Raw genomic sequence first — 25,506 nt, forward strand, 5'->3', positions numbered from 1 at the left:
TTTGAGGAGAGGCAGAAAGATCAGGCCTGAGGTAAAGCAAAGCCTACTGAGAAGTTGAACAGGACTTATTGGGTTACCCCTGAGGGATGAGCTTCTGTAATAGGGCATGCTGGCCCTTAATGGCAGGCTGCAGGCCCAGGACAGCCCTGTTCCCACTTCAGAACAGGGGAATTCTGAATTGTAGTTCTGAGGACTGATGGGAGTTAGAGACACAATAAGGAATGGTGGGAAGAAGTGCCAGGAGCTATACAACTGCCCTTATCATAAAATTGAGAGAACACTGACCCCAGGCAGTGGTTCTCAAGGGAAGTTTGAGATGTAAATGACCTGGTGTCTGTCCGTCTGATTTGGATGTTTGTTGTGCAGGGAGTTTTGGGGGAAAACTTGGTGAAACTTTAGTGAACTCCCTGGGCAGGATCCTCTCTCTTCCATCTCCCTGCTGCAACCATCTGCGGGGTCAGTGAAAATGAGGAGGTTTGTGGGCAGAACTGAGTCTGATCTGTGGCAATGCAAGCCCTATTAACCTGTGTACAATAGGACCATTGCATGTTCTGCTTCCACAGCGCCAGCTGTGATGACAGCAATTGCAGCACAGCCTGTGGCCAAATCTGAATGAACACTGGAAATGAACCAAAAAAGGTTATTTATTAGTTAATTTGAAATAAAACACTGCTCTCCTAGTCAAATGATGCAGACAGGGCCACAGATGCCCCTGGGATTATCTCAGTATTTGGATGTTATGATGTTGGACCTCTAGACTGGAACATCAACCTATTAATCCACTTCCCTCTCCCAAGTGAGAGCTAGGAGGGCTGGTTCGCAGGGACTCATTTTGCTGCCACAGACTGGGTGCTTCTCTTCCAGGGGAGGAGGAAGAAAATTTGTCCTTCTCTTCCCAAGTAGGCTGGCTGACAAAGAGAAATCCCTCTCATAGTATGAAGCGACAGAAGACGTATCTTCCAGCCACAGAGCCAAAGCACAGGCACAAGAGGGGTGACGGCTGCCTATGTGGCCCAACCTCCTACATGGGGGAGGACAAAAAAGACTTATAAATGGTGTTTTGTGGCAGGGCTGCCTGGGGTTGGGGGGCAAGTGAGATAATTTGCCCCAGGCCCCGCGGGGCCCCCCACAAGAATATAGTATTCTATAGTATTGCAACTTTTTTTATGGAAGGGGCCCCCAAAATTGCTTTGCCCCAGGCCCCCTGAATCCTCTGGGCACCCTGTTTTGTGGGGATGGTGTCTAATGCTAGCATTTATAATAGGGACATCCCAATGGGCTCCTCTTCTCCCCCTGTATCACCTAGATCTCCACACAGACATGCTCCTCCACCCTCCTCTGTTCCATCATCTCCTGTCGTCCCATAACTAGGCTGTCAGCTCTCTGGGGCTGGGCCTGTCAGAATACACTTGCCTGTACAGCATCTAGCGCCATGGTGCCCTGATCGCTAGAGCCTCTCCCAACACACACTGATACCCCCCCCGATCTGTGCCCCTTCCACGCCCCAGTCTGCCCTTCCCTTCGGCAGGCCTGTTCCTACCTCTGGCTCTGGGCAGAGGATGGAGTCAGGGCAGCAGCTGTCGGGGGCTCTGTACCCATCTGGCACCTGCTCCTTGGGGCCACAGCAGCCTGGGCATGTGCAGAGGCTCCCCGAGCACATCATGGGGCAGGGAAGATGCTGCTCTTACCCTCGAGTCCCAACCCTGGCTCCCATTGGCACATTGGGCATCCTGGCTCCCTATGCCCCAGGGGGTGGGCGGAGGGGGGGTCCCTCGAAGGGCTCTCCATGCCCCAGGGGAGGGACAGAGGGGGGTCCCTTGCAGGACTCCCCGTGCAAGGAGGGTGGGCAGACAGGGGTCCCCAAGGGGAAAGGGGGGTCCCTCACAGGGTTCCCCGTGTCCCTGGGGAGACAGAGGGGAGGGATTCCTCATGGGGGTGGGAGGGGGTCCCTCGCAGGGTTCCCTATGCCAGAGGGGTACGAAGGGTCCCGGGGCGGATGAAGGGGGTTCCCAGGGGGCGCAGAGGGGGGTCCCAGGGGGTCCCTCACAGGGCTCCCCGTGCCTGGAGGGAAGAATGGGGGTTCCCAAGGGGCAGAGGGGATCGGGGGAAGGAAGGGGGCCTTGGGGATCGCAAGAGGGGGGTCCCACGCTCAGGGAAGAAGGGGGGTTCCGGGGAGGGGCAGATGAAGGAGGTTCCCGGGGGGAACAGCAGGGGGGGGTTCCCAGCGAGTGATGAAAGGCGGGTTCTGGGGGGTAGTCCCTCGCACGGCTCGCCCGTGGCCCAAGAGGAAGAAGGTGTCCGGGGGATGAATGGGGGTCCAGGGGCAAAGGAGGTCCGGGGCACAAGGGAGGTCCCGGGGTCCCTCGCAGGCTCCACAATGTCCCGGGGGGAAGAAAGGGGGGGCCAGGGGAGTCTCGGGGGGACTGAAGGGCCCTTTGGGGGCACAGAGGGGGTCCCGGGCGGGGAATGAAGGGGCGTTCCAGAGGGTCCCTCACAGGGCTCTCGCATCCTGCACCGGGGGGGATGAAGGGGGGGCCGGGGGCAAGGGGAGGTCCGGGGGGATGAAGGGAGGTTCCCAGGGGGCACAGAGGGAGGTCCTGGTCTCCTCGCAGGGTCTCCGCATGCCCAAGGGGGAAGAAGGGGGGGTTCCCAGGGGACGTCTCGGGGGGATGAAGGGGCTTTGGGGGGCACAGAGGGGGTCCCAGGGCGGAATGAAGGGGGCGGAGGGGGTCCCTCCGCCCCCAGCCTGCGGGCATTGGCTCCCACGGGCAGAGGGTACCCGCCGCCCCTACCGATAGGCAAGCCCCCACTCCCGCGGCCGAGTCTCCTCACCTCTCCGCCCTCACGGGCTGGCCGCCGCCTGTGGCGGCCCCGCGCCAGGATTGGCCCGCCCCCGTCGCTCAGCGCCGGCCGCGCCCCCGCCTGCAGCGCGACCCGCGCGCGGGGGATCCTTGCACTTGGGCTCTAGCACCGAGTCGGGCCCTGTGCGGCGCGGGGCGCCGCGGCCGCTGGGAGCCGCGAGACCGACCGAGCCCGCCCGGCCGCGTGACGAGCGCCCCGCGCCGCGCCGCGCCGCGCCGCGCCCGGGAAGATGCTGAGCCGCTGGGTGAGCGGCAGCAGCAGGAGCCTGGAGCGGGAATACAGCTGCACCGTCAGGCTGCTGGATGACAGCGAGTACACCTGCACCGTCCAGGTCTGCGGGCGGGGCTTGCACTCGGGCGTGTGTGTGTGCGTGCGTGCGCGTGTCTCTGCGTGTGCACCCAGCCTCGCAGAGCTCCAAGCGGCGCGGCCGGGCTCGCTGCGTGACCCACCCGCGGAGCGGAGCGGAGCGGAGCCCGGCAGGCTCGCCCCCGCTGCAGCGAACTTCACACTTCGGGCTGCTGCTGCTGCTGCTGCATGCCTGGGGGGTGGTCTCCCCAGTCGCCCCGCTCTCTCCTACCTGCCCCAGGGAGGGAACAAAAGACGCCCGCATGGAAGCAGCATCCCCCGGGTGTGTGTCCATGCAGCCTCCCGTGTACGTGGGGAAGCAGCTGGCACTAAACCAGCGACCTGCGCCGCGCTACGGGGAGGTCTCGGTCCGCATGCGGAGCGGGTCGGTGCCAGCGGGCAGGGCTTGCAGATGAAGGGGAAGAAAATATCCCGAGCGTGACTTTCCGAGGGAGCAGCGCCGAGGAGGCTCTGGGTGAACTTGCGCCCAGCCAGAGAACTTGGGGAGGATGTCAGACCTTGGGAAAACTCCCTGGCTGAGCCGAGCCCCGCGTGCGGACGCAGCGGGGGGATGCGGGCGCTAAACGCGCCGCAGATGTTGATCCGCAGGGGAACTGTTACTTTTGGTTTGGGGAGGAGGGAGGGATGCAAACGGGCTTGCTGGTGTGTGGGATTTTCGGTGAGAGCAGACTGCATGCTCGCCCTGTGCAAACGCTGCAGTTCCGATGTCTGGGCAATCTAGCACCCATAGGAGACTTATTTAGCTCTCTCCCGAAATGCTGCTGGAGATCCCTTCGTGTGCTGGGGCAAATCATCTGTCCGGGTGTGAACAGAAACACTGGCGATGGGTGAGAACCAGCCCCTTGTCACCCAAGTACGCTGCAGTCTCACTTCTCAGCTCCTCCAATCCCGGCTGCCAGATGGAGTCTGAGGACTGCAAACAAAAGCAAGGCGGGATCCAGTGCTGGCTGTTCGCTTCCCCTTCACCCTCTCCAGCGCTGTGTGTTCTCCTGCTGGGCTGTAGACACACCGGGGGTGACACATGGGCTGCTAGTAGGATTTCATGGGCGTTCTAAGCATTAAAGCAACTTCTGTGCTTGGCGTTGCAAAGTTTGTGTTTTATAGAGGATGCTACAGTTATCTGGATGGTTTCTCCTTCAGCTGGGAACAAAGACAAACCTGTGGCTTGCGGCTGGATGTGTGTGTGTGTGTGTGTAAATCCGATACTCATCAGTGAATTACAGCCTCTCTAGATGGTAACAGCTGGAAGCATTACACGGGGGGGGGGCACGGAGGAGGGAGAAGAAAGCAACTGAATCCCTATTTCATTCAGTGACCTTTAATTCTGAAATGCCCCGCCCCCTCCTTCTCAACTGGGCAAATTGATGGATCCAGTTTTTCAGCCCTCAGAAAGAAAAGCCTGATCAGCTTGACGGGGATGTTGCTCAGGGGAGGGAGTTTAGTCACACAGAAGCTTTTTGATTCCACCAGGAAAATAATGTCTCACGTCATTATTTTGATCAGCACTTCTGTGAGTCAGAATTCTTGGCATTCACAAAAGAATAGCTCCACACAGGCCAAGTGGCCCTGTGAAAGGGGGACAGTCTCTAACTTTTAGCAAGGAACTTACCATGTTTTACGCTATGTTCCCTCCTCCCTATCTCAAAAAAATAATGGAATATAATGAATTTCAGTGGGCTGAACTTGTGTCCCCCTTGCCCTCCACCCCTTCCCACAATGTCACCGTTATTGGATATATGTAAAATAAGTGTTTTCGTTATTTTATAGAATTAGTATATTACCCTGATTGAGTCTTTTATAATAAACCAGAACGTGGACAGTTGCTGCAAGTTTTAGTGAAATTATCCTTTTTTGTGTTCAAAATCAAAACCTGCAACTTTCACTAACCTTCCCTGATGCAAATATGATTATGGAACAGCTTTAGTGCTGCTGCTTTTCCATTGATAGGGTATAATCAAATCAAGTAAACATTGTTGGATGATGGAAGAAGAGCTTAATTTAAACCTCTTGCTGAGCAAAATTGGTGCTATTAGACGTATACAATTCTGCCAATGACTCTGTGAGTGCAGTAACTATAGTAAGTGCTTTTAAGAATGATTTTGATGCAAATTAAAGTATAGTAAATGCTGTCAGAGCCAAACACAAATACCAGGAGATGTATCAAAGTACTGCCTGATTTTAGTTATTACCTGTGCTGCCTCAACCCTGCTCCAGTGACTGATTTAATTTTAAGATAGTCTAGATCACTTTTCAAAGTGTTCTAGGCCAGATAAAAGTTCAGATATTATGTGTTTTAATGAAATTTTCTTGAGTCAAAATCAGTTTCCTCCCCCCAGTCTGGATATGAATGATCTGCTAATAAGGATTTAGAGATGATATCATTAGGCTACTAGAATACCAGAATGTTTTGAATGTAAGTAACCTAATCGCAATGCTATTGCCTGAACAACTAGCTAAGAATTATAACATTAGGACTGAGGACACAGGGTGGCTGACATATGTACAGGAGGTTTCCATTTTGTACAGACAGCTTTTCATCTTAATTTTTTAATAATAATAATAATACTTTTAAGGAACATCCATGTGATAAGCATGCAGACTGACTGTACACCATAGCACTCATTGGTAAGGCTAAGGTATTTTAATTAAAAGTCGTGAACAGGATGTGGGTAATAAACAGTAATATGCACATATTAATGCAGTTTTCACCACATCAGTGCTGAAGCCCAAGTCCTGCCGCCTGGGGCTGAATTATTGGAATTTTCAAGAAGTCGAGGAGGTCTTGTAAAATCGTGGAATCCATGACCTCCATGACAGATTCGTAGCCTTACTCATTGATACTGTTTCCTGAGCGTGTCAACTGGCACTCTTCCAACTTGTAAGCAGTAGAAAATTCAGGCCAGGTTTTTGGATAATTGTGATGCAACGTGTAAATAACAACAACTCCCACCTCTCCACTGATTTATTTGGGTGTTGCTGATTCTGACTCTATTGTAGCTCTAGGGCAAGTAAAAATATTTTAAATGTATGCTTCTGCATACTTCAAATTAAAGAACTGGTTACAAATAAATACTGCGGGCTATGGGAGGCTTCACTTTTGCTTAAGCAAAGAAGAATAAATAAATGTGTTTTTAAAAATCTGTTCTGTGTAAGTAACATCTCAGGAATGTTAATATTACTGGTTTTCTTCCCTGTCTTGCCTCTCCCCCACCTTAACTGCAAAGTAGTGACTTAAGTGGCTGTAATGGCAGTCAAATTAGATGTGCTTATACAAAAATCAATTAATTGTTGAGAGATTGCTTTTAATATCTGTCAACTGGATAAAATGTAGCTTAGATAGGTAAATATGGGCAATCCACTTTTGAAGAAAGCTGGATTGTCTTTCTTTGACTTACTTGGGAATAGAATTAAAATAAGAGTATCCTTATACTGTGTATAATTTTGACATAAAATGCCACTTGATGCTGTGTTTCACCAGTTCATGTGGTTTTTGGGGCAGTAAACAGAAATAGTGATATGTTGTATGCGTGATTTAAGGTAAAAAAGAGTCAGCTCGTAATACTCTCACAATCAAGGTGACCACAAGTAAGTGTTTGTTTTTTATTGCTTTCATGTTGACTTTTAAGCAAAACTATTTATATTCCATGAAAAATTAAATCAGGCATGGTGAAAATGTGTGATGTCTCACGAATGAGAAAATCACTGTCATTTTACAGGCTAGAGAACACTGAATGAGCTTTGAAGGTCATTCTCTTATAAATGCAGATATTTCCTGTGTCTTGCACAGATCCATAGCATTTCTTCATCCAACCTGTGTGTGTGTATATATGTATATTTTCCCTTTTGTTTGTGTATGCTTCTATTTTTTGTTAGATATGGAGACAACATACAGATCAGAGGTTATAATTTCAGTGTGTAGGACCATTTGAAAGGGGTTAGGGAGGATGTTCTGTAGAAGTTGGTAATTTTGTAAATGAGAATGGAGACACATACAGAAGTTTGCTATAGAGAAAGATTGAGTAGTGGTTTACATCAATGTCACATATATGTTTCTGAGTGTTGAACATCTGACATGTTGGCTGGCTTTTATATTGCTTGAAAAAGAACAGTTCAGAAATTGATCTGGTTTTAACAGAAATACATTTCTAAGAGAACTGGTTAAACCCCTTAACCAAATTTAACCTTTGGCTGTGCTTGACAAAGAACATCTAATGACATGTTTTATAGACAGTTACTTTGAATATTCCTTTTCTCAATTAAATCTTTATGAACTTGATCACAGAAATCTCATTTATTAATATTCCTGCACTAAATGAGCCTGTCACCATCTGTGCTCCGATGAATCCTTTGTCTATTTTGGTCTTAATTTCTGTTCTAAAACATCCAGTCTGAATGGGCAAATTGCCTCAATAAAGGCCCTTCCCAAGCCAAATAACTGTGGGCCTGATCCAAAGACCATTGCAGTTAATGGGAGTCTTTGTACATTGACTTAGTGGGCTTTGGCTCAGGCCCCGCATAAACGTTTTTGTATTCTTCTTATCCCATAGAATTCTGACAGAGGGTTATTTTCTTAGCCACGGTCCTTGATATAACGTGTAGTTTGATCTCAATGTCTGAATACAAGCGAGGTCACTGATTTCAATAACTTATAAGGGATGTGGGATTATTTCAATGACTTTATATGTGTAGAGGAGCATAAAGCTGTTTATATTCATGTCTTGGGAAAGCTTTTGGTTTAATAGTATTAGGTGGTCTTAGGGTCGCTATTAAAACAGCAAAATCAGTATCATCCCTGCTTCTAAACTGATGGTGAGTCAGAAATCTTAAGGTGTCAGAAATTGTCAGGGTTCAGTTGTGCTCTGTTACATGACACACGTTTTATAAACATAAACATTCACTATTCCAGCCAAGTTCTGAATCCCAGTCGTTCCTGAAAATCCCAGTAACGGACACATCACCTGGAGCACCCGAGGAACCTTAAATCTTTTGTTCATCTCATCAGTTTTGGCTCTAGTGCAGCCATATAATTAATTTATCATGTCTGATCCCCCTATGAAACAATTTATCAGGAAGGCAGACTAATAAAACTTTGAATAAAATGTGTATTGAAAAAAATGTTACTTGTCCGAAGAAAGTTTAATATTTTCACTGTGAAGACAATATCATTGGTAGTATAAAGAACCTGAAATAATAACTTATTGTATAAGAGCACCAAGTACTTTACTGAAAAGACAGTTGGTGTTTAGTTGCAGAAATGCAGAACATGAAAGCCTGGGAAGAGAGACATGAAGACATAAGATGTGGATGAGATGTAACAGCTTCTCACGTAACTTTAAAACTGTCCTAATTTTAACTCATTTGCTCCCTTGGACAAAAATCCATAAGATTCATTGGAAGACCTGACAAGATCATTAACCGGTAATCTACACAATAGACTAGAGGAACCCCTATTTCTTGCAGCTCTAGCTGAATGAAGGTTACTTGTACACAGGCGTGCTGGAGGTGTGACAGTATCCCTGGGCTAAAAGTAAGAGCAACAGCATGCATGGCTTCTATCATATAGGTCAGTGGTTTTCAGCCTGTGGTTTGCGCATTGGCCTGCTAAACCCAAGGTTGTGAGTTCAGTCCTTGAGGGGGCCATTTAAGGAACAGGGTTTAAAAAAAAACAACTGTCTGGGGATTTGTCCTGCTTTGATCAGGGGGTTGGACTAGATCCCTTCCAACCCTGATAGTCTATGATTCTGTGACCTCTAGGGATCTGCAGACTGTCTAAGATTTCCAAAGGGGTCTGTACCTCCATTCAAAATTGTTTAGGGGTCTGCAAATGAAAAAAGGTGAAAACCCACTGATCTAGAGGATTTACAGTTTTGTTCAATGGCTTTCAGCACTATAAGAATTGTCCCAACATCCCAGCTTGTTCACTATCTTTTTTATCTTCTGATAGTTTCCAATTGCTTTTTCTGGGAAAGATGCTAGCAAACTGCTACTTACATAATGGGATTACTTGTCTGAAATCCCAAGCAAAGGTGATGTGTTCTGCATTGGAGGATTACAGCTCTCTGCCTACTACTGTGAACTCAAGAAACCATGAGACTTCATGTTATGAACTTTCTAACTGTTCCTAGTGCCTTTCTGTTTGAAGACAGAAATATTAGTCTCTCCTTAGCCTGAAAACTAACTGCAGATAATAAAGAGGGAGTATTGCAAACAAGAGACCTCTCTTCAGAAACACTGAGTAAGAATGAATTTGAGGAATACACACATTGACAATGTTATTTGCCTATACGGTAGGTAGGTGGATTTTTTGCACGATCTCATAGCAAGCTGCCAGTAAGATTAAAGTATCAGAGGGGTAGCTGTGTTAGTCTGGATCTGTAAAAAGCGACAAAGAGTCCTGTGGCACCTTATAGACTAACAGATGTATTGGAGCATAAGCTTTTGTGGGTGACAAAGTGGGTATTCACCCACGAAAGCTTATGCTCCAATACTTCTGGTAGTCTATAAGGTGCCACAGGACTCTTTTTGTCGCTTAGTAAGACTAAAGTAATGTAATGGAATTGTATCAGCAGGAATATATTGACCGTAGGTGAAATCCTGGCCGCATTAAAATGAGTGGGAGTTTTGCCATCCCAGTGATTTCAGTGGGTCTAGGATTTCATCACATACGTCCTATACTAATATGTATATAATATATAAAGTTTTAACAATGGTAAAAATAGTATTGACAAGAATTCTTTTACAGCTGGTTTTCCATAAAATCAATTGACCAATTAAGCATTTACTCATAAAAACAAAAATTCATTTGTAAGAGAAAACCTGTAATTCGTGCCTAGGTAAATCACTATAGACTATATGCTATATGTATCGCAATCTTAATTCAGTGCCTAGACATTTAAGTGCATATGGTATGTGGGTTCGTCATGTGTTATGAAGTTTCCAATGGAAAAATTGTGTGTGCATATGCTGAGATACACAATGTGTGGGTGTTAAGAGACGTAGTGGTATCCTTAACTCAGAATTTCCTTGGTTTCATCTTCATATTTAGTTTCCAAGTGTATATCTTAAAGGGTAAGAATGTAAAAGACAGCTGTTGAAAATGTGTTAAAGCAGAAATTCCCACTAAAACAAACACTCCCATCTTTACTTTCATTTTAATGGAAGCTAGTGTTAGTGGAAATGTCATGGCTATATACTGAGACTATTTTTACTGCTGCTACTGCACTGCTTCTTGATGTACTCGAATCCTATTAACTTACAGAGGAGCTGGCATTGTTAAACAAATATAGAAACTGTCTCCTATCCTCTAGTTCAGTAGCCAGTTTTCCAAGGTGAATATTTTTATTAGTTTTTTTCCACCCTCAGGATATTGTGGAATTATTTAAATCTCTTTTTTAAAAAAGTGCATAGCATTGACTTAGCATACATAGCATAATGGAAAAGATGGTTTCTGCTTTTATCAAGTAAAATCAGCTACCATAGTTGTTGGTTTCTAGGGTGTCTTACATACCCCACATACTTAAGGCATCTTGTACATTCCAAGTCCTTTTATGTTCTCTCATCAGTAGGTAAAGTGATCATACTAAATGGAAAGAACTGTGGTAGCAGTGTTCATTCATGGCTCTGTCCTACCATTGAATCTGGGACGGCGTTTCCATTGATTTCAGCTGGAGTCCCACACATGGGCTGATGGGATGTTTTAGGCTTTGGTGTCTCTAAACAAAGAGGGACTAGTGAGTCTCTTTGCGATACACTTCCTAACTAAGCCTCCGATTGCAGGCTTCTCTTAGAGGGAATCAGATGAAGGTTGGACAGTTGCTTATTGTATGAAGGGCTGGGGTGAAATCTGAACCCTAGTGAAGTGCATGGAAAAGAATAATAATACTAGGAGATATACCTATTTCCTAGAACTGGAAGGGACCTTGAAAGGTCATTGAGTCCAGCCCCCTGCCTTCACTAGCAGGACCAAGGACTGATTTTGCCCTAGGTCCCTAAATGGCCCCCTTGAGGGCTGAACTCACAATGCTGGGCTAGCAGGCCAATGCTCAAACCACTGAGCTATCCCTCCTCCTGTTCTGCTAACCTTCAGTAGGGCCAGGATTTGACCCTGGAGTTCATAGCACAGCGTGAGAAGGTCCATTTGTCAGTGTGAGTTGGAGCACTGGGAATCGTATTTGCTTCTTTAGTGTTTGGATATCTTGGCTATCAACAAAGAGCCAAAATTGCTGTTGCTATTATGTGGCAACCATTTTAAACCTGGCATCTAAGCAAGATTGTTTTACAGAAGTATAACTGTGACACCTGGTCCTATTCAACCTATTTGACTCTCTCCACACCGTGGCATGTTTCCCCACTGTACTTGGAGTTTTGCCTGAGTAAAAAATGTTGAATGTGTCTCATTCAAGTTCCTCTAAAATACAGAGTCACAAAATAATGATATCTAGGAGCCTCCTATAAGTCTTGAGATCCTGTTGTGATAGGCACTACCCAGACAAGTAATGTAAAAACAGTGCCTGCCCCAGAATGCTCGCAGTCTACATTAGAGAGACAAGGTGGGCGAGGTAATATCTTTAATTGTACCAACTTCTGTTGGTGAAAGAGAGAAGCTTTCATAGAGCTCTTCTTCAGATCTGGGAAAGGTACTCTGAGTGTCACAACTACCTACACGATGGAACAAATAAGTAATTAACAAATGTTGCAAGAGACCATTCAAGGTGACGCGGGCAGTTAACGCCTTTTACAGTTGTAGGACAAAGGAGGGTTAGTGAGTTACAGATTGCTGTAAGGGGTCATAGATCTGGTGTCTTTGTTAAGTTCATGATTTTTGGTGTCTAGCGGAGTTACGAATTTAAGTTCCCAGACTTGTCTTTTGCCAGTGTGCTGCAGGTTTCCATTGATGATGAGGAATGAGAGGTCAGATATGGAGTGATCATTTTGTGAAAAGTGTTTGCCCACGGATGATGTCATGTTTTTGTCTTTTATCCTGTTTCTGTGAGAGTTCATTTGAGAGTGCAGTGCTTTGTCTCATTTCATCTACATAGTAGTTGTTGGGGCATTTAGTGCACTGGATGAGGTACACCACATGTTGCAATGGGCATGTGTAGAACTAATGGATCTTGAAAGGTGTGTTGTGGAGGGTATTGGTCATCATAACAGTGGAGATGCATCTGTTATGACAAGGTCTGATACTGTTTTGAGTTTGTGTGCCCTTATTTTGGGGAGCTTGCTTGTGATGATGAGCTTGGTGAGGTTGGGGGGTTGTTTGAACGTCAGAAGAGGGGGTTGGGAAAGATTTCTTGAGTATGGATTATAATTGTTTAATTATACTCTGGATGGGCTCCAGCGTGGGATGGTAAGTGACAACTAGGTGTGTGTGAGCGCAAGGCTTTTTTCCTTGTATTATAGCAGGTTCTCTCAGGGTGTTGGGTGGCCCGTTCTGTAATGTGCTCTGCTTCTGAGGTGGAGTATCCTTGTTGAGTGAAAGCAATTTTAAGAGCATTAAGGTGTGTATCCTGGATTTTCTCCTTGGATCATATACGGTGGTATCTAAGAGCCTGGTTGTAGAGGCAGGCAGTGATTCTGTCATTGTGAGGGGTGTTATTGTAAAGAGAGGTGATATCCCTGGTGGCAAGGATGGTGTTCTGAGGTGGTTGTTAGTGTTGCGGAGTTTCTGGAGGAAGTTGGTTGTGTCCTGAAGGAAATCGTCTCTTTATGTGATGAGTGGTTTGAGGATGGTTTCTATGAGTCCCAATATTCCTTCTCTTCTATGGTCTCTTGCAAATGTGTTAACTCCATATGTGTTCAGCTGTGACACTGTGAGTATCTTCCCCAGACTTGAAAAGCTCTGTTTAAGCTTCAGAGCTTGTCTCTTTTATCAATCGAAGTTGGTCCAATGAAAGACAGTACCTCACTCATCTTGTCTCTCTGGTATCCTGGGACAACACGGCTGCAGCAATGCTGCAAACCACAATCTGCATGTCAGGCAGGATGCAGCAAATGGATAAAAGTGATGTATGGGTTGGGAGGACAAGGTAACAAAATGAACTGAGGAAAGAAATTAATGTCTTAGCCATATCCTATAGTTCACAAAATAATAAGGATCAAATTCTGTTCTGATTCACGCCTCTACGATACCACCAAAGTCAACAAGTACAAATGAGGGCAGAATCTTGCCTTGATGTCAGTCTGCAGAACAGCATAGTCTGTTAACCTGAGAGCTAAACCCTAATGGCAAGTATGTTCTGTTACTTTCACAGCTCAACACTTTCCAGTACACACACACACACAGATAATAGATAGTGCAACACTGTGCTATGGTGGTACTGGACTGAATTAAATCTTGATCCAAAATGTGGAGCCGAGACTGCGTGTGACCTTGTTCAAATGAGAGTAGTCCCCTTTGGTTTACTCAGTGTAGCTTTCTTCTCAGAATAGGAAATTAAATTATAGTAGTGGAAAAACCTCTGAAATCAGCAGGCTCACCATTTTAAAGCAGCACAGGAAATCTGGCACAACTGTCACTTATTAGAAATGACAATACATTACTAAAACAGTCTAGGGAATAAGCAGGGATTCGCTGTTGAGAAAAGACATGTTTATTATCAGTTTTGTCAAATATTGGCTATAGCTCATCAATATATGGGTCAGAAGATGGTGCTGTTACAGAGATAGCAAAATTGAACTATACTTATCTCAGCAGCTGGTTGATTGTGGTCAAAAGAATAATTATTATTTATTTACAGAAAGACTTGGAGCTGTTTTTGCAATAAGGAGGTTTTGGATCATATCCTTTTGTGTTGAACTTTTTCCAGGGTAAATTATCACAGCAGTGTGAAAACAATTTCATATTGAGGGATTCTAGAATTGCCTGTAAGGCTGGTGAATCTGCAGTGTGTCTGGTTACTCAGAGTATGGCTTTATTTGTGGCCCTGGAGATGCAAACAAGGAAATGTGAAATAGTTCTAATCTGGTTAAATTAAGAACATAAGAGAGGCTGTACTGGGTCAGACCAAAGGTCCATCCAGCCCAGTATCCTGTCTGTCAACAGTGGCCAATGCCAGGTGCCCCAGAGGGAGTGAACCTAACAGGCAATAATCAAGTAATCTCTCTCCTGACATCCATCTCCACCCTCTGACAAGCAGAGGCTAGGGACACCATTCCTTACCCATCCTGTCTAATAGCCGTTAATGGACTTAACCTCCATGAATTTATCCAGTTCCCTTTTAAATGCTGTTATAGTCCTAGCCTTCACAACCTCCTCAGGTAAGGAGTTCCACAAGTTGACTGTGCTGCATAAAGAAGAACTTCCTTTTATTTGTTTTAAACCTGCTGCCTATTAATTTCATTTCGTGACCCCTAGTTCTTGTTATGGGAATAAGTAAATAACTTTTCCTTATCTACTTTCTCCCCATCACTCATGATTTTATATACGTCCATCATATCACCCCTTAGTCTCCTAGTGAAAATGAGTTAGATCCCTGCTTTGTTCCATACCAAACAGGAAGAGGAGTTGAGGTGAAGGGGCCTCACCTGGGATGTGGGCAACCTAAGTTCAATTCCCTTTTCTGCCTGAGGCTCCAAGACAGGGGCCCCTGACTGTGAATCACTAGCACAAATAGGTGCCTAAGTCCAAGCTGTCAGGAGATACCTATTTCTGTGAGAGAGGTGGGGCTTAGCATGCACCCCTTTTGTCGCCATCTCCCATTGGCTAGCTGAGTTGGCTTCTTGCCTTGTGTGCTGGCTATTGTGGATTGACTTTCTAGGTGCCGCGCTCTCTCATTCATTGGGTAAGGAAGTTGGGTGCCAAATTCCGGCTTTGTGGATTGCAGTGTGTTCCTGTGATTTTTCTAGGTGTCTTCGCCTGCATCTCTTTGGAGATCCAGATCTGAAAAACAAAATATATAGAGGAATTGTTTCCATTTGATAGACAATATGAAGATTTTCTCCCCTGTATTTTGAATGGAGCAGAAAATGACATGGCTGTTAGACTGTTTTTAACATCTATAATCCCAGGAGACATCTTTGCTTGTTTACTCGCATCATGTCAGCACAGCTCTGGGAATAGTTTGTGATAGATCACAATGGAGGCAAAATAGCAAAATCACTGTCTTCGTTCATTATCCTTTGGTAACGCTTAGAATGTATATTGCATCTTTCATCCAAGCATCATGGAGGTGTTTATAAATGTTAATTCTTGTGACATCCTTGTGATGCTTCCCGGGGATACCTGGTGTTGAGAGGTACCTCGCTATCACCTGCCCTTAGTGTGAGGAAGCCCCATCTGTGTCTGCAGAGGGTCAGCTCCTCAATCCCACTGGCCACGGGCAGCACACGCACTTCTCTCTTGGCCTTGCAAGATCCACTGTCACTCTGCAGGTTAGTGAAAATTTCTTGAGCGGAGATTTTCTTCTGTCTGAGGATGGGAATGGCCGCAGCTTCCTTTCTCCCTCACTTCCACAGTTCTCTCTCACTGGAAGTGGAGAGCAGCTTCCACTCTGCTTCTGCAATGAATCTGCCTGTTGAGACCAATCAAGGGCTGTTGTTCCAGTTGTGTGCCCAAAGGGAAGATCTGTGTGTGCAGGAGGGACATTGCTATGAGGATCTCTGCTCCAGTGTCTGGTGACATTTGCAACCGCATGGGACATTCAGTCTTTCCTCTTTAATGCTTATAGTCTCCCACGTTTCATTGTTATGCAAAGCTTTTCGGCCATTTCATTGGGTGATATATACGGGAGATGCTTCTTTACAAGACGATCTCGTGTTTGGTGTTTTGGAGACAGTCTGCGAAGTGTGACAAAGTGTGTCTGAAGAATAGTTACTCAGTTTTGGTCAAAAGTGAAATCAAAATCTGCATAAATATCTAGCGTTGAAAGTGTGGCTGTACACTGAAAAGTGACACTGTAAAATGGGGTTCCTTGGTTACAGTTTCTCAGTTACTCTCATATTATGGCTGTTCATTTTTCCAAGCCAAGAGATGAATTTTCTAACTGCCAGTGATGTAAACCCTATTTGGGACTGGAGGGAATCATGCCAGGTTCTCTGCTTCTTCTGCATCAGTACCAGTAATGAAAATTATGCAGGCCATTACTTTGTCCTTAATTACACTTGTGTAATCCCATTGTGCCCAACTATGTCCTCACTGGCAACACATTGCCTGCAGTGGTTTTGCAAAGGTGTAACTAGATGACGCTGTATTTGAAGTGTAGTAAGTGGTTCTGTAGATACTGAATAAGAAGTACAGTAGTAGACTCCAGTTCACTCTTTCTTAACTGTGTTGTCTCTGCAGGGCTAAAAGAAGTAAAATAAAATCTTATTTTAGTCAATCAAATCAGCAGCTGTGACTGAATACAGAGAAGAAACAGAGCTATTGAGTAAAAAGGTGCCATTTTACAGAGTTACGTTTCAGAATGAAACCATGCTTCAAATTGCAGCATGTTCGAGCAGCTTTACCGGGCAAACCCTCCATTTTTCTATGGGTATGTCCATTCTGCTTCTGGGAGTGGGAAGAGTTTAGAGTACTGCATTGTCAAGTTTCCTTTGCCCTTGTTAGGGAATGTGGGAAGAACAGCTTGTACTTACACAATATTATACCATCTACGCTGGAGTGAACTAAAAAGTAACACCTAATCCATTGTAACACGTACCTTAGCGTGTGAAGAGGCAATACACCTCTACCCCAATATAACGTGACCCGATATAACACTAATTTGGATGTAATACGGTAAAGCAGCACGTGGAAGAGGGGGAGGGGACTGTGCACTCCGGCGGATCAAAGCAAGTTCGATATAACATGGTAAGATTTTCTGGCTCCCAAGGACAGGATTATATTGGGCTAGAAGTGTAGTTGTTTTTTCTTGTCATGGGACCTTGCGTCCTGCAGCACTCACTGCCATAAAGCAAATTAACCCTTTTCCTTTGTGCCTACCAGACCCCCATAAGTTCATTTTAATTAGTTTTTAGAAATAGCACCTCTCCACCATCTCCCTTCATGACAACTATGTTCAGCTAGTCACTTCAGCTCTCCGTTCTTGGATAGAATTCTTTGGGGCCAGGATCAGAGTGTATTCAGCAAAGGGACCCTCATCTATGGAATTTGCCTCCCTTCTCTGTTCACCTGACCTCCAGATTGGCAGCCTTGGGCACAGAATAAGGTGCTTCTGTTCGGAGAGGCTGTCGGTTTATAGGGAATGTGGTGATGAGATGGGTACTGGCAAAGGGATACTTCAGCTGCACTAGCAGCAGTGACTTGATCATCTTGTGGGAATGCTCATTTTTATTTTGATTGGGTATTTAAAATAATTTTAGACATTCAGATGCTGTGAGAACCTTTATATAGCTTTTAGTATGATGCAAATATTTGGAGGGTGGGTAGGGGAGAGGGAGGAGAAGGGAATGGGCTATTGGAAAACACTTCCAAAGACATGAACATATAAGGACAAAATCTTTGAAAGTATATTATCTAACACAGTGTTTCCCAAACTTGGGACTCCGCTTGTGTAGGGAAAACCCTGGTGGGCCTGGCCAGTTTGTTTACCTGCTGCGTCCACAGGTCCGGCCGATCACGGCTCCCACTGGCCACAGTTCGCTGCTCCAGGCCAATGGGGGCTGCGGGAAGTGGTGCAGGCTGAGGGACGTACTGGCCACCGCATCCAGCAGCTCCCTTTGGCCTGGAGCAGCGAACTGCGGTCAATGGGAGCCGCGATTGGCTGGACCTGCAGACACGGCAGGTAAACAAACTGACCCTGTCGCCGGGGCTTTCCCTACACAAGGCGTCCCAAGTTTGGGAAACACTGATCTAACAGAACCACCTGACTGGCTTGAAGCTTGGTAGGATCATGTAGCATGTGCAAGTGAATTGAAATCTGCCTGGTAAACAGGAAGGAGGATGAGTCTGCTTAATTGTAAAATATTTTCTTTTTATTTCTGAGTTGGGAGTACAGAATAGTTTTTTATATCATGTCCCTACACCTTGTCCACTCCTGACTGGTTAGTATTCTCTTTCGAACAGTGCATTCTGTTGAAACCTGTTTTTCTTCCTGAGAGACTCCGTTTTGTGCACTGACTGAACTTCTCATTGGAAATTCAAGGTTGGCACATATTTTAAACTTTCATATCTGGGAGGAAAGAATATAACTGCTGCATTCTTGAGCACAGAGAAATATCTCTGATAGTCTGGGATATTGAGGGAGGGGCATTTCTTTGCTCAGTAGCATTGCAGACAAAACACTTAGGTCAGTATTTGCTAGATGCCTGTATCTTGTCAAATGCATAATGCATATGTATCAAGGAAAATTTACACAAGCTTTGTGGCTTACTGTTCTCATCAGTCCAGAGAGATCCTTCCAGTTAATCTTGCATGACAAAATCTGATCAATGCTATAGCTTGAAATAGAAAATTTTGGCTGTGTTACTGTCATTTACCAATGACGTTAATTATAGTGCATGTCTATTACGTCTGTCAGAGTTTTCCATTTTACAGAGGGTTTATGGCTTGGCTGTTTCAAATCATATTGGTCTTAAGCTTTGCACTAAGTGATGATCCCAGCAGCAGTATCCATCGAGCTACCTATATGAAATTTTCTTTTATAAAAAAATTATCAAAATTGATTAAGCCATTTTGTAGCTAGAGATGTGCTTTAAAGATGGATATTGTTGGTAGTCTGAGGTGATTCTTGCCACGTTACACATGCAGTTAGCCCAGGATAGACTGCATTTTGAGATTTGAAAAAACGCCCATGTCAATATACTTATATTTGAAAAATAGCAAGTGAACATGCTGAGCAGGTACTTTCCTTGAATCAATTTAATTCACATTATCATTGCACTGTACGTCCTGCTGACTAAAATTTTTGGTGTGCAAACGTCAGTGAGCTTCCTAAGGAAATGTGTAATGTGAATAGAATGTATTTGGGATCTGAAATTCAGGAGGTCCTAGAGCTATTGGGGGTTGATAAGAAATCTGAAGGAGGAAGAATGGAGTTGAGTGAGACAGGATTGTGGTGGTACAGATGGAATAAAAGTAGAACAACACAGGAAGCGGGGAAAGCAGTGGAGAGTTGCGTTTGTGCGGCTCAACAGACTGTCACAGTATAAGCTGCTGTGGCTAAGAGGTCGTATTCAATGGTTCTGTAACAGAGCTGCATGAGGCCTGCAGCACATACCTTCGTATAAACTCCTATTGATTGAAGTCGGGGTTTACTCAAAGAGGGGTCTGTGTTGATGTACGACATATGCTCAGTTCCCATGTCACCTAATGGAATTCGTGTGTCACTTCCCTCTAAATTCTGCATGTAACTTTCTTTTGAACACCCTCCAGCCTAAAATATTACATTGCCAGGTTTCACTCAAGGTTAAAAACAGTTTCCTGTTACTAAACTGGAGCTTTCCTTTTTCTATCCCAAACGCCTGTTGTTCCTATGAATGTTTTCTTCTCTTCCATTTAGCTTATTACTCCTCAGGTAGACAAAATGTTGTATTGTTATCATCGTGGACTGAATTCAAACCAGTGACTTAGACATCAGAGGTTCTACAGCCTGTTTTCACTTTCTTGAGTCGTTATGACTACTGGTAGGTCTTTAACTCACCCTGTTGTACCTAGTTTGTGTAGATGACATCATCCTTCATCTGGGACTTAAACCAAACTAGGGACCTCAGGGCAGCTGCCAGTCGGAGAGAACGAAGGTTGGAATGACAGCCTTCACTCTGAATTTTTTTACTTCTTTGGCTTTTAAGTTGGACCTTTCATGTTGCTTTAATGCTGTTTTGGTATTAATTGGATACTATGTCCTGCAGCTTAACAACTCAGCAACACAGTGAGATTTAGTTATAGCTATAAATAAGGTGCTAGAGCAAAATTAGAAATATGCAAGGCCTACCTCCATTAAAAATTCATTCCGAAGTGGTGTGATTTGAATGATGAAACATCTAGTAATGGTGGGAAGGGAAGTAGATCATCAAGTTAAGCATATAGGTGTCCGGTATTTGCAGTATTACCCTTATGGAAAAGCCTCATAGAATTAAATAAGGATGAAACTAACAGGGTTTTGTATTAAAACTAAATCGCATTCTGTAGATCTTACTCAGTAAAACTCCTATAAAAATGAATGGTGAATGCTATACTTTCTAAAGATTTTTTTAAACCATTCCGTAGTGGGGATATACATGAATTTTAATAGGGAATTATATCTAGAGTCATTTTAAAATGCTATTGATTGGCTGAAAATTCTATAGAAAGTGTATCATTCTGGAGTCAATTCTGTAGAACTTTTCCAGAAGGGATACAGTTTTGTTCCATGGCTAATAGTGATATCAGATCACTGGGTATTGATGAATCATTTTAGAACCCTGCCTTCCTGTTCGCCAGTACAGACAAACATTGTAGGATGGTCTGGTGGGTAGGGAACTAACCTAGGACATGAGAGCTCTGGGTTCAATTCCTTGCTGTGCCATAGGCTTCCTGTGTGACCTTGGCAGGGCCCGCTCCAGCCGTTTCGCAGCCCCAAGCACAGCGGCATGCCTGTCCTGCAGCTCTGGTTTTTTTGCTAGTTTGTCATTTTTTTCCCTAGGACTTTATTTCTGTTACAGCTCACTGAACTCTGGTTAATCAAAACTGCTGATAAATCAAAATGTGCGTATGCCCTCTTGGATTTATACAGATGCTGCACCATAGGATAAGAACGCTGGCTGTTTGTTTCCAACCTGTGAGTGCAGTTACTAGAAAGCTGGCCAGACTGCAAAGCCGCTGATGTTCTTGGAACCAAGATTTGGTGTCCTCTCCTCTGTACTGAGCAAAGACCCCTGGCTGTCTTGCCTCTCGAGTAGAAGTTCTGGGTTTTTTAAGCATGTCTCTGTCACAGGATCTCCTTTCTCTTGGTTCTCCTCTTGCCTGTTGATCGTTGTTCTTTACTCCTGGAAAGTGTTTGTGTCCTTCGGTAGGCATGGCCTCGGGCCCAGACACAAATACGAGCGGCTTAGCAGAGTTAACCTTTGAAAGTGGTGGTTGACATAATGCCTGTTAGTGAAATGCCATGACTAGGAGGTAAATTAAACTGGGCTGCTGTTTTTGTGTTGTATAAAACCTCCATGAGACAGGGATAAAAGTAAAAAGTAGCAAATAATGGTGTTTAGGTTGGCTTTGAAATGGAATTTGGAAACTAGTAAATCTGTCTGAAAGGAATGACTGTGTGTTGACCCCTATAGACAGGGATTAATTGTTTTTGCGTTGTTTTGTTCCTTGGATCTCCAAGAAAAAAAAGTCAACCTTCTAAGGCAGCTGGCTGGGCCTGTGATTGCCATGGGAACAGAGGATACAACTGTCAATGTCTGATGAATGCTGCCATTCCCTAGGAGATGCCCTCCATCGAAGCTGTGGCGCTGCTCACTTCATGGGACATTGTGCTAAAACTTCAAGTCAGGAGCTTCATTTTCCACCAGTGAAAGAAGTAACTATGAGGCACCTTAACCTCCCCGTTTTATTTCAGACATAGCTTCATCCAAAGCTGTCAGGAGTCGCGTAGGGATGCGGGGAATCCTCTGATGTGGTATTTGTAGAAATACCAAATAGCGGCTTTCAGTTTTGTCAAGAACTGAATGTTCGCACTGATTGCTGCAGCCTCCTGGGCAGGAATAGGGAGGCTGGAGGGAGCAGGAACAGGACTCGGGCACTGGGGACAATGTGGGGGAAGGGGAGGCTCCCAGGCAGAATGATAGGGGTGCACAGGAGAGGGGGTGGCAGAAGAAGACTTTGGGGAATGCAGCAGAATTAAAATGCCCATCATCATGTGACAGTGGCCGTTATAGATACTCAAAATCCTGCTGTCTGTTCTTTTTCGTTCTGTTTTCTACTGAGTGTGGATGCCAGTATTCAGGAAAAGTTTCTGCCCGTACTTCATAACAAATATTTGTTTATCAGATGCCTGATGCCCAAGGTCTTCTGGGTGCCCAACACAACAGATAAAACACTAGTGCAACAGTTACCAGGGAGGGTGCAAGATGAACATTTAAAGGCTAAAACCCAGCATCAAATCCCGTCTTCATGCCCAGCCAGTCTGAATTAAAAAGAAGCAGATGGATCTACAGCTGTAAAGAAAAACAAGAATCTTTGAAATACTATTTCTGAAATTAACTGCATGAGGTGTAAGTCAGGGCACAGTTGGATCTTACCTGTTTAAGGTTAAAAGAAGTTTCTTTTAATAAAAAGAGTAAAATGAAGGAATCACTTGCTGGTTAGGATGCATGGCTGGCTCTCAGAATTCATTGAATTGGAATCTTCATTTTTTTTCCCTATCAAATTTTGCATACCAGGGGTCAAATCCTGCTCTGTTACTCCAGTGCAACCCCAGAGAGTTTTGTCAGTGATGTACCTGTGTAACTAAAAGCATGATTAGCCCCAATTCCGTGTGACTGGGGCGGAGGATGGGGAATGATGCCAAAATACTGTACATAGAAATAAATGTACCTCTCTAAATTAAGCAAGCTCATTCAAACCTGGGCTTTTGGATAGCCAGAGTGATTGAGCAATCTTTCCTGCTGCTGTTTCTTCCAGAATTGGATAGGAATGGAGACTATAATGTACCGAAAGGCTTCTCAGATCCAGTGCTGTGCATGGTTTGATATTGTCCAGGTAGCATCACCTATTAACAAAATCTTGAATGTGATTTCTAGAACAGTGAGGACCTTCTTGAAAATACTGCCCTGGAGCTTGATACACCTTTTCCTGTCCAGTGGATAAGACTGAAGCCTGATTATTAAGACTGATATTTCAGAGACTAGGGAGTAAAGGTAAAAAATGTACATATTTAAGCAATTCCACATAGCTGAATCAGAGAACTTAAGGATCTTTATGGTCACGCAACAGAATAGTCAGAACTTCTTTTACTGGGCAGGGAATAACTTAATCTTAATTCATACCAAGAACAAAACAGGTTATAAGAAAATAATTTCAGATGAGAAACAATATTGTCTATTGCATGGTTCGATCACTCCAGGTCCTTACTTGCCGAGAAAACTGGGGGGTGGAGAGAGGGAAGGTCTTCAGAGGTACAAATGCCAGTTAAATGCCCATCTGCCATTTGTGCCTCTGAAAATCGCACCCTGGTTAGATAGCTGTGCACACTTGGTGCACACTAGGATAGGAACCTGGGACCCCAAGGTTCATAGGATCACTTCTCAGCTCTGTGTATCTCATTTCACTAATCTACAAAGTAGGTTTAATAGACTTTTCTCTAGTAGAGGTGGGGAGAGGCATAAATCATGTTTGGAACCTCTAATGTGACTGTGCAAAGTATTTCTACTAAAGGGGAGAAGTTTCTTCAAAATCAGGAAGCAACTCTGGACTGTGAGGTGTTTGGTTGTGGCGCTGGTCCCGCTTTAGCAGAGCCCTTAATGATGTGTTTAAAGTTAAACATCTGTTTCGGTGAATTGGGTCCTTTTTGTCCTCAAGGTTGTGGTGTGTGTTTGGTAACCCATCACTTACAGCAAATAAGTGACCTCATGAAAGCATCCCTTTCATCAATGCCAGGAGAATTAAATCATGAATGAGACGATCTTTGATCTTCAACTGGATTAGATGTTACTTGAAACTATTATCCTGGCATGGCTTGTTTTTTAAAAATACTCTTTAAATAAGGAACTTTGATTTAGTACTAGAAAATTATAATTTATTTAATGGGCATCCATGCCCCAAATTCCAGGCACTACGGTGGCTTTAGGAAGGTGTTCTTATCTGCTGAAATGAGACAGAGACTGAGACTGTTCAGCATCTTGTGACTGCAGCTAGCAATGTATTCATCACTATGGATGCAGTTCACCTCCTGGATAGAGGACATGCCTAAGATTTATTCATCATTCAAGTGCCACTTAAGCTCTATTTTGAAGACTTAAGAAGGAGTTAAGTTAAGATTTATGGGCCTTGGTGGTGCTCTGCACGGGGTGAATGTCACTATATGGTTTCTAAACGAAAGACCATCTATGGAAATGCAGCGACCACAATAAAATATCTAAGCGAAATGAGACAATATATAGTGTACTGCCTCTATTTGAGTAACAAGCAAATTAAGAATTTTTAAAAAGTTGCTATTACTATTGGAATAACTAGGTTACAACACTAAACCCATCTTGCCACAACACTCTCTAGTATTTCCTGTCTGTCTGTGTAGGTAAGGTACTTATATGGCCTCCTCCACCATAGAACCTAAGCACATAACATCTTTAAATATATTTATTCTCATGTCGTCCCAACAAGATATTATTCCAGTTGTACAGATGAGGAATAGAGGCACATAGGTCTCCTGAGCCACAAGCCAGCAGCCTAACGGCTAAATCATCTTCTCTCTATTGGTCATTTTCTTTTTTGTAAGTTTTGTAAGAAAATAACTTGAATCATCAACAATTCTGTTTCTTTACTAAAAAGTTAGATCAACGATCGTCTCATTCATGATTTAATTCTCCTAGCATTGATGAAAGGGATGCTTTCATGAGGTCACTTATTTGCTGTAAGTGATGGGCTACCAAACCCACACCACAACCTTGAGGGACAAAAAGGACTTCCTAGACACCACGGTGCAAATAAATGATGGTCACATTAACACCACCCTATACTGAAAACCTACCGACCGCTATGCCTACCTTCATGCCTCCAGCTTCCATCCCGGGCACATCACCATCTGTTGTTCACAGCCAAAGCCTGAGGTACACCACATCTGGCTCTCACCCCTCAGACGGACCACACCTACCAAAACTGCCCAGGATTCTCAACTACAATACCCGCACGAGGAATAGGAAACGATCAACAGAGCCAGACGTTGTACCTAAAGCTCTACTGCAAGACAAACCAAGAAAGAAACAACAAGGACCACATCGGGCTCACATCAGTCCCCAGGCTAAACCCCTTCCACGATCATCAAGCGGATCTACAACTGCATCTAGGACAATGACCCACACTTCATAGGCTCTGGGTGGCAGGCCAGATCTCTGACCCACACAACTCGCCAACCTGAATTATTCTCACCAAGTACTGCACGACCACACCATGAGTGACTCTAAGCTGGACCAATCCATCATACAGCCTCGATACCACACTGCCCCACATAAGCAACCAGCGACTACCACAACAGGACCTAACCAGATCAGCCAACACCATCGCAAGGTTCAATCCCCTCACGTCCACATGTAATATACACCCATCATGAGCAGCAATTGCCCTTGTATGTACATCGCCATACTGGACCGTCTCTAGCGGAAGAAAGGATAATAGGACAGACAATCAGATATTAGAAGGCAATC

At 44.6% G+C, this 25,506-nt stretch overlaps 1 protein-coding gene across 3 annotated transcripts in view; it reads left to right on the forward strand.

Annotated features, from left to right (window-relative positions):
* Positions 1 to 3,073: 3,073 nt before the first annotated feature.
* Positions 3,074 to 25,506, forward strand: part of FRMD5 (FERM domain containing 5) — a 317,514-nt gene continuing 295,081 nt past the window's right edge. For all 3 annotated transcript variants that reach the window (XM_075069763.1, XM_075069765.1, XM_075069764.1), the window contains exon 1: positions 3,074 to 3,193. In XM_075069763.1, coding sequence (XP_074925864.1) covers positions 3,092 to 3,193 — 102 coding nt within the window. In that variant the 5' untranslated portion in view covers positions 3,074 to 3,091. The remainder of the gene's footprint in view (positions 3,194 to 25,506) is intronic.

Source organism: Chelonoidis abingdonii, chromosome 9 (assembly GCF_003597395.2).
Source record: "Chelonoidis abingdonii isolate Lonesome George chromosome 9, CheloAbing_2.0, whole genome shotgun sequence".
Lineage (NCBI taxonomy): Eukaryota > Metazoa > Chordata > Testudines > Testudinidae > Chelonoidis > Chelonoidis abingdonii.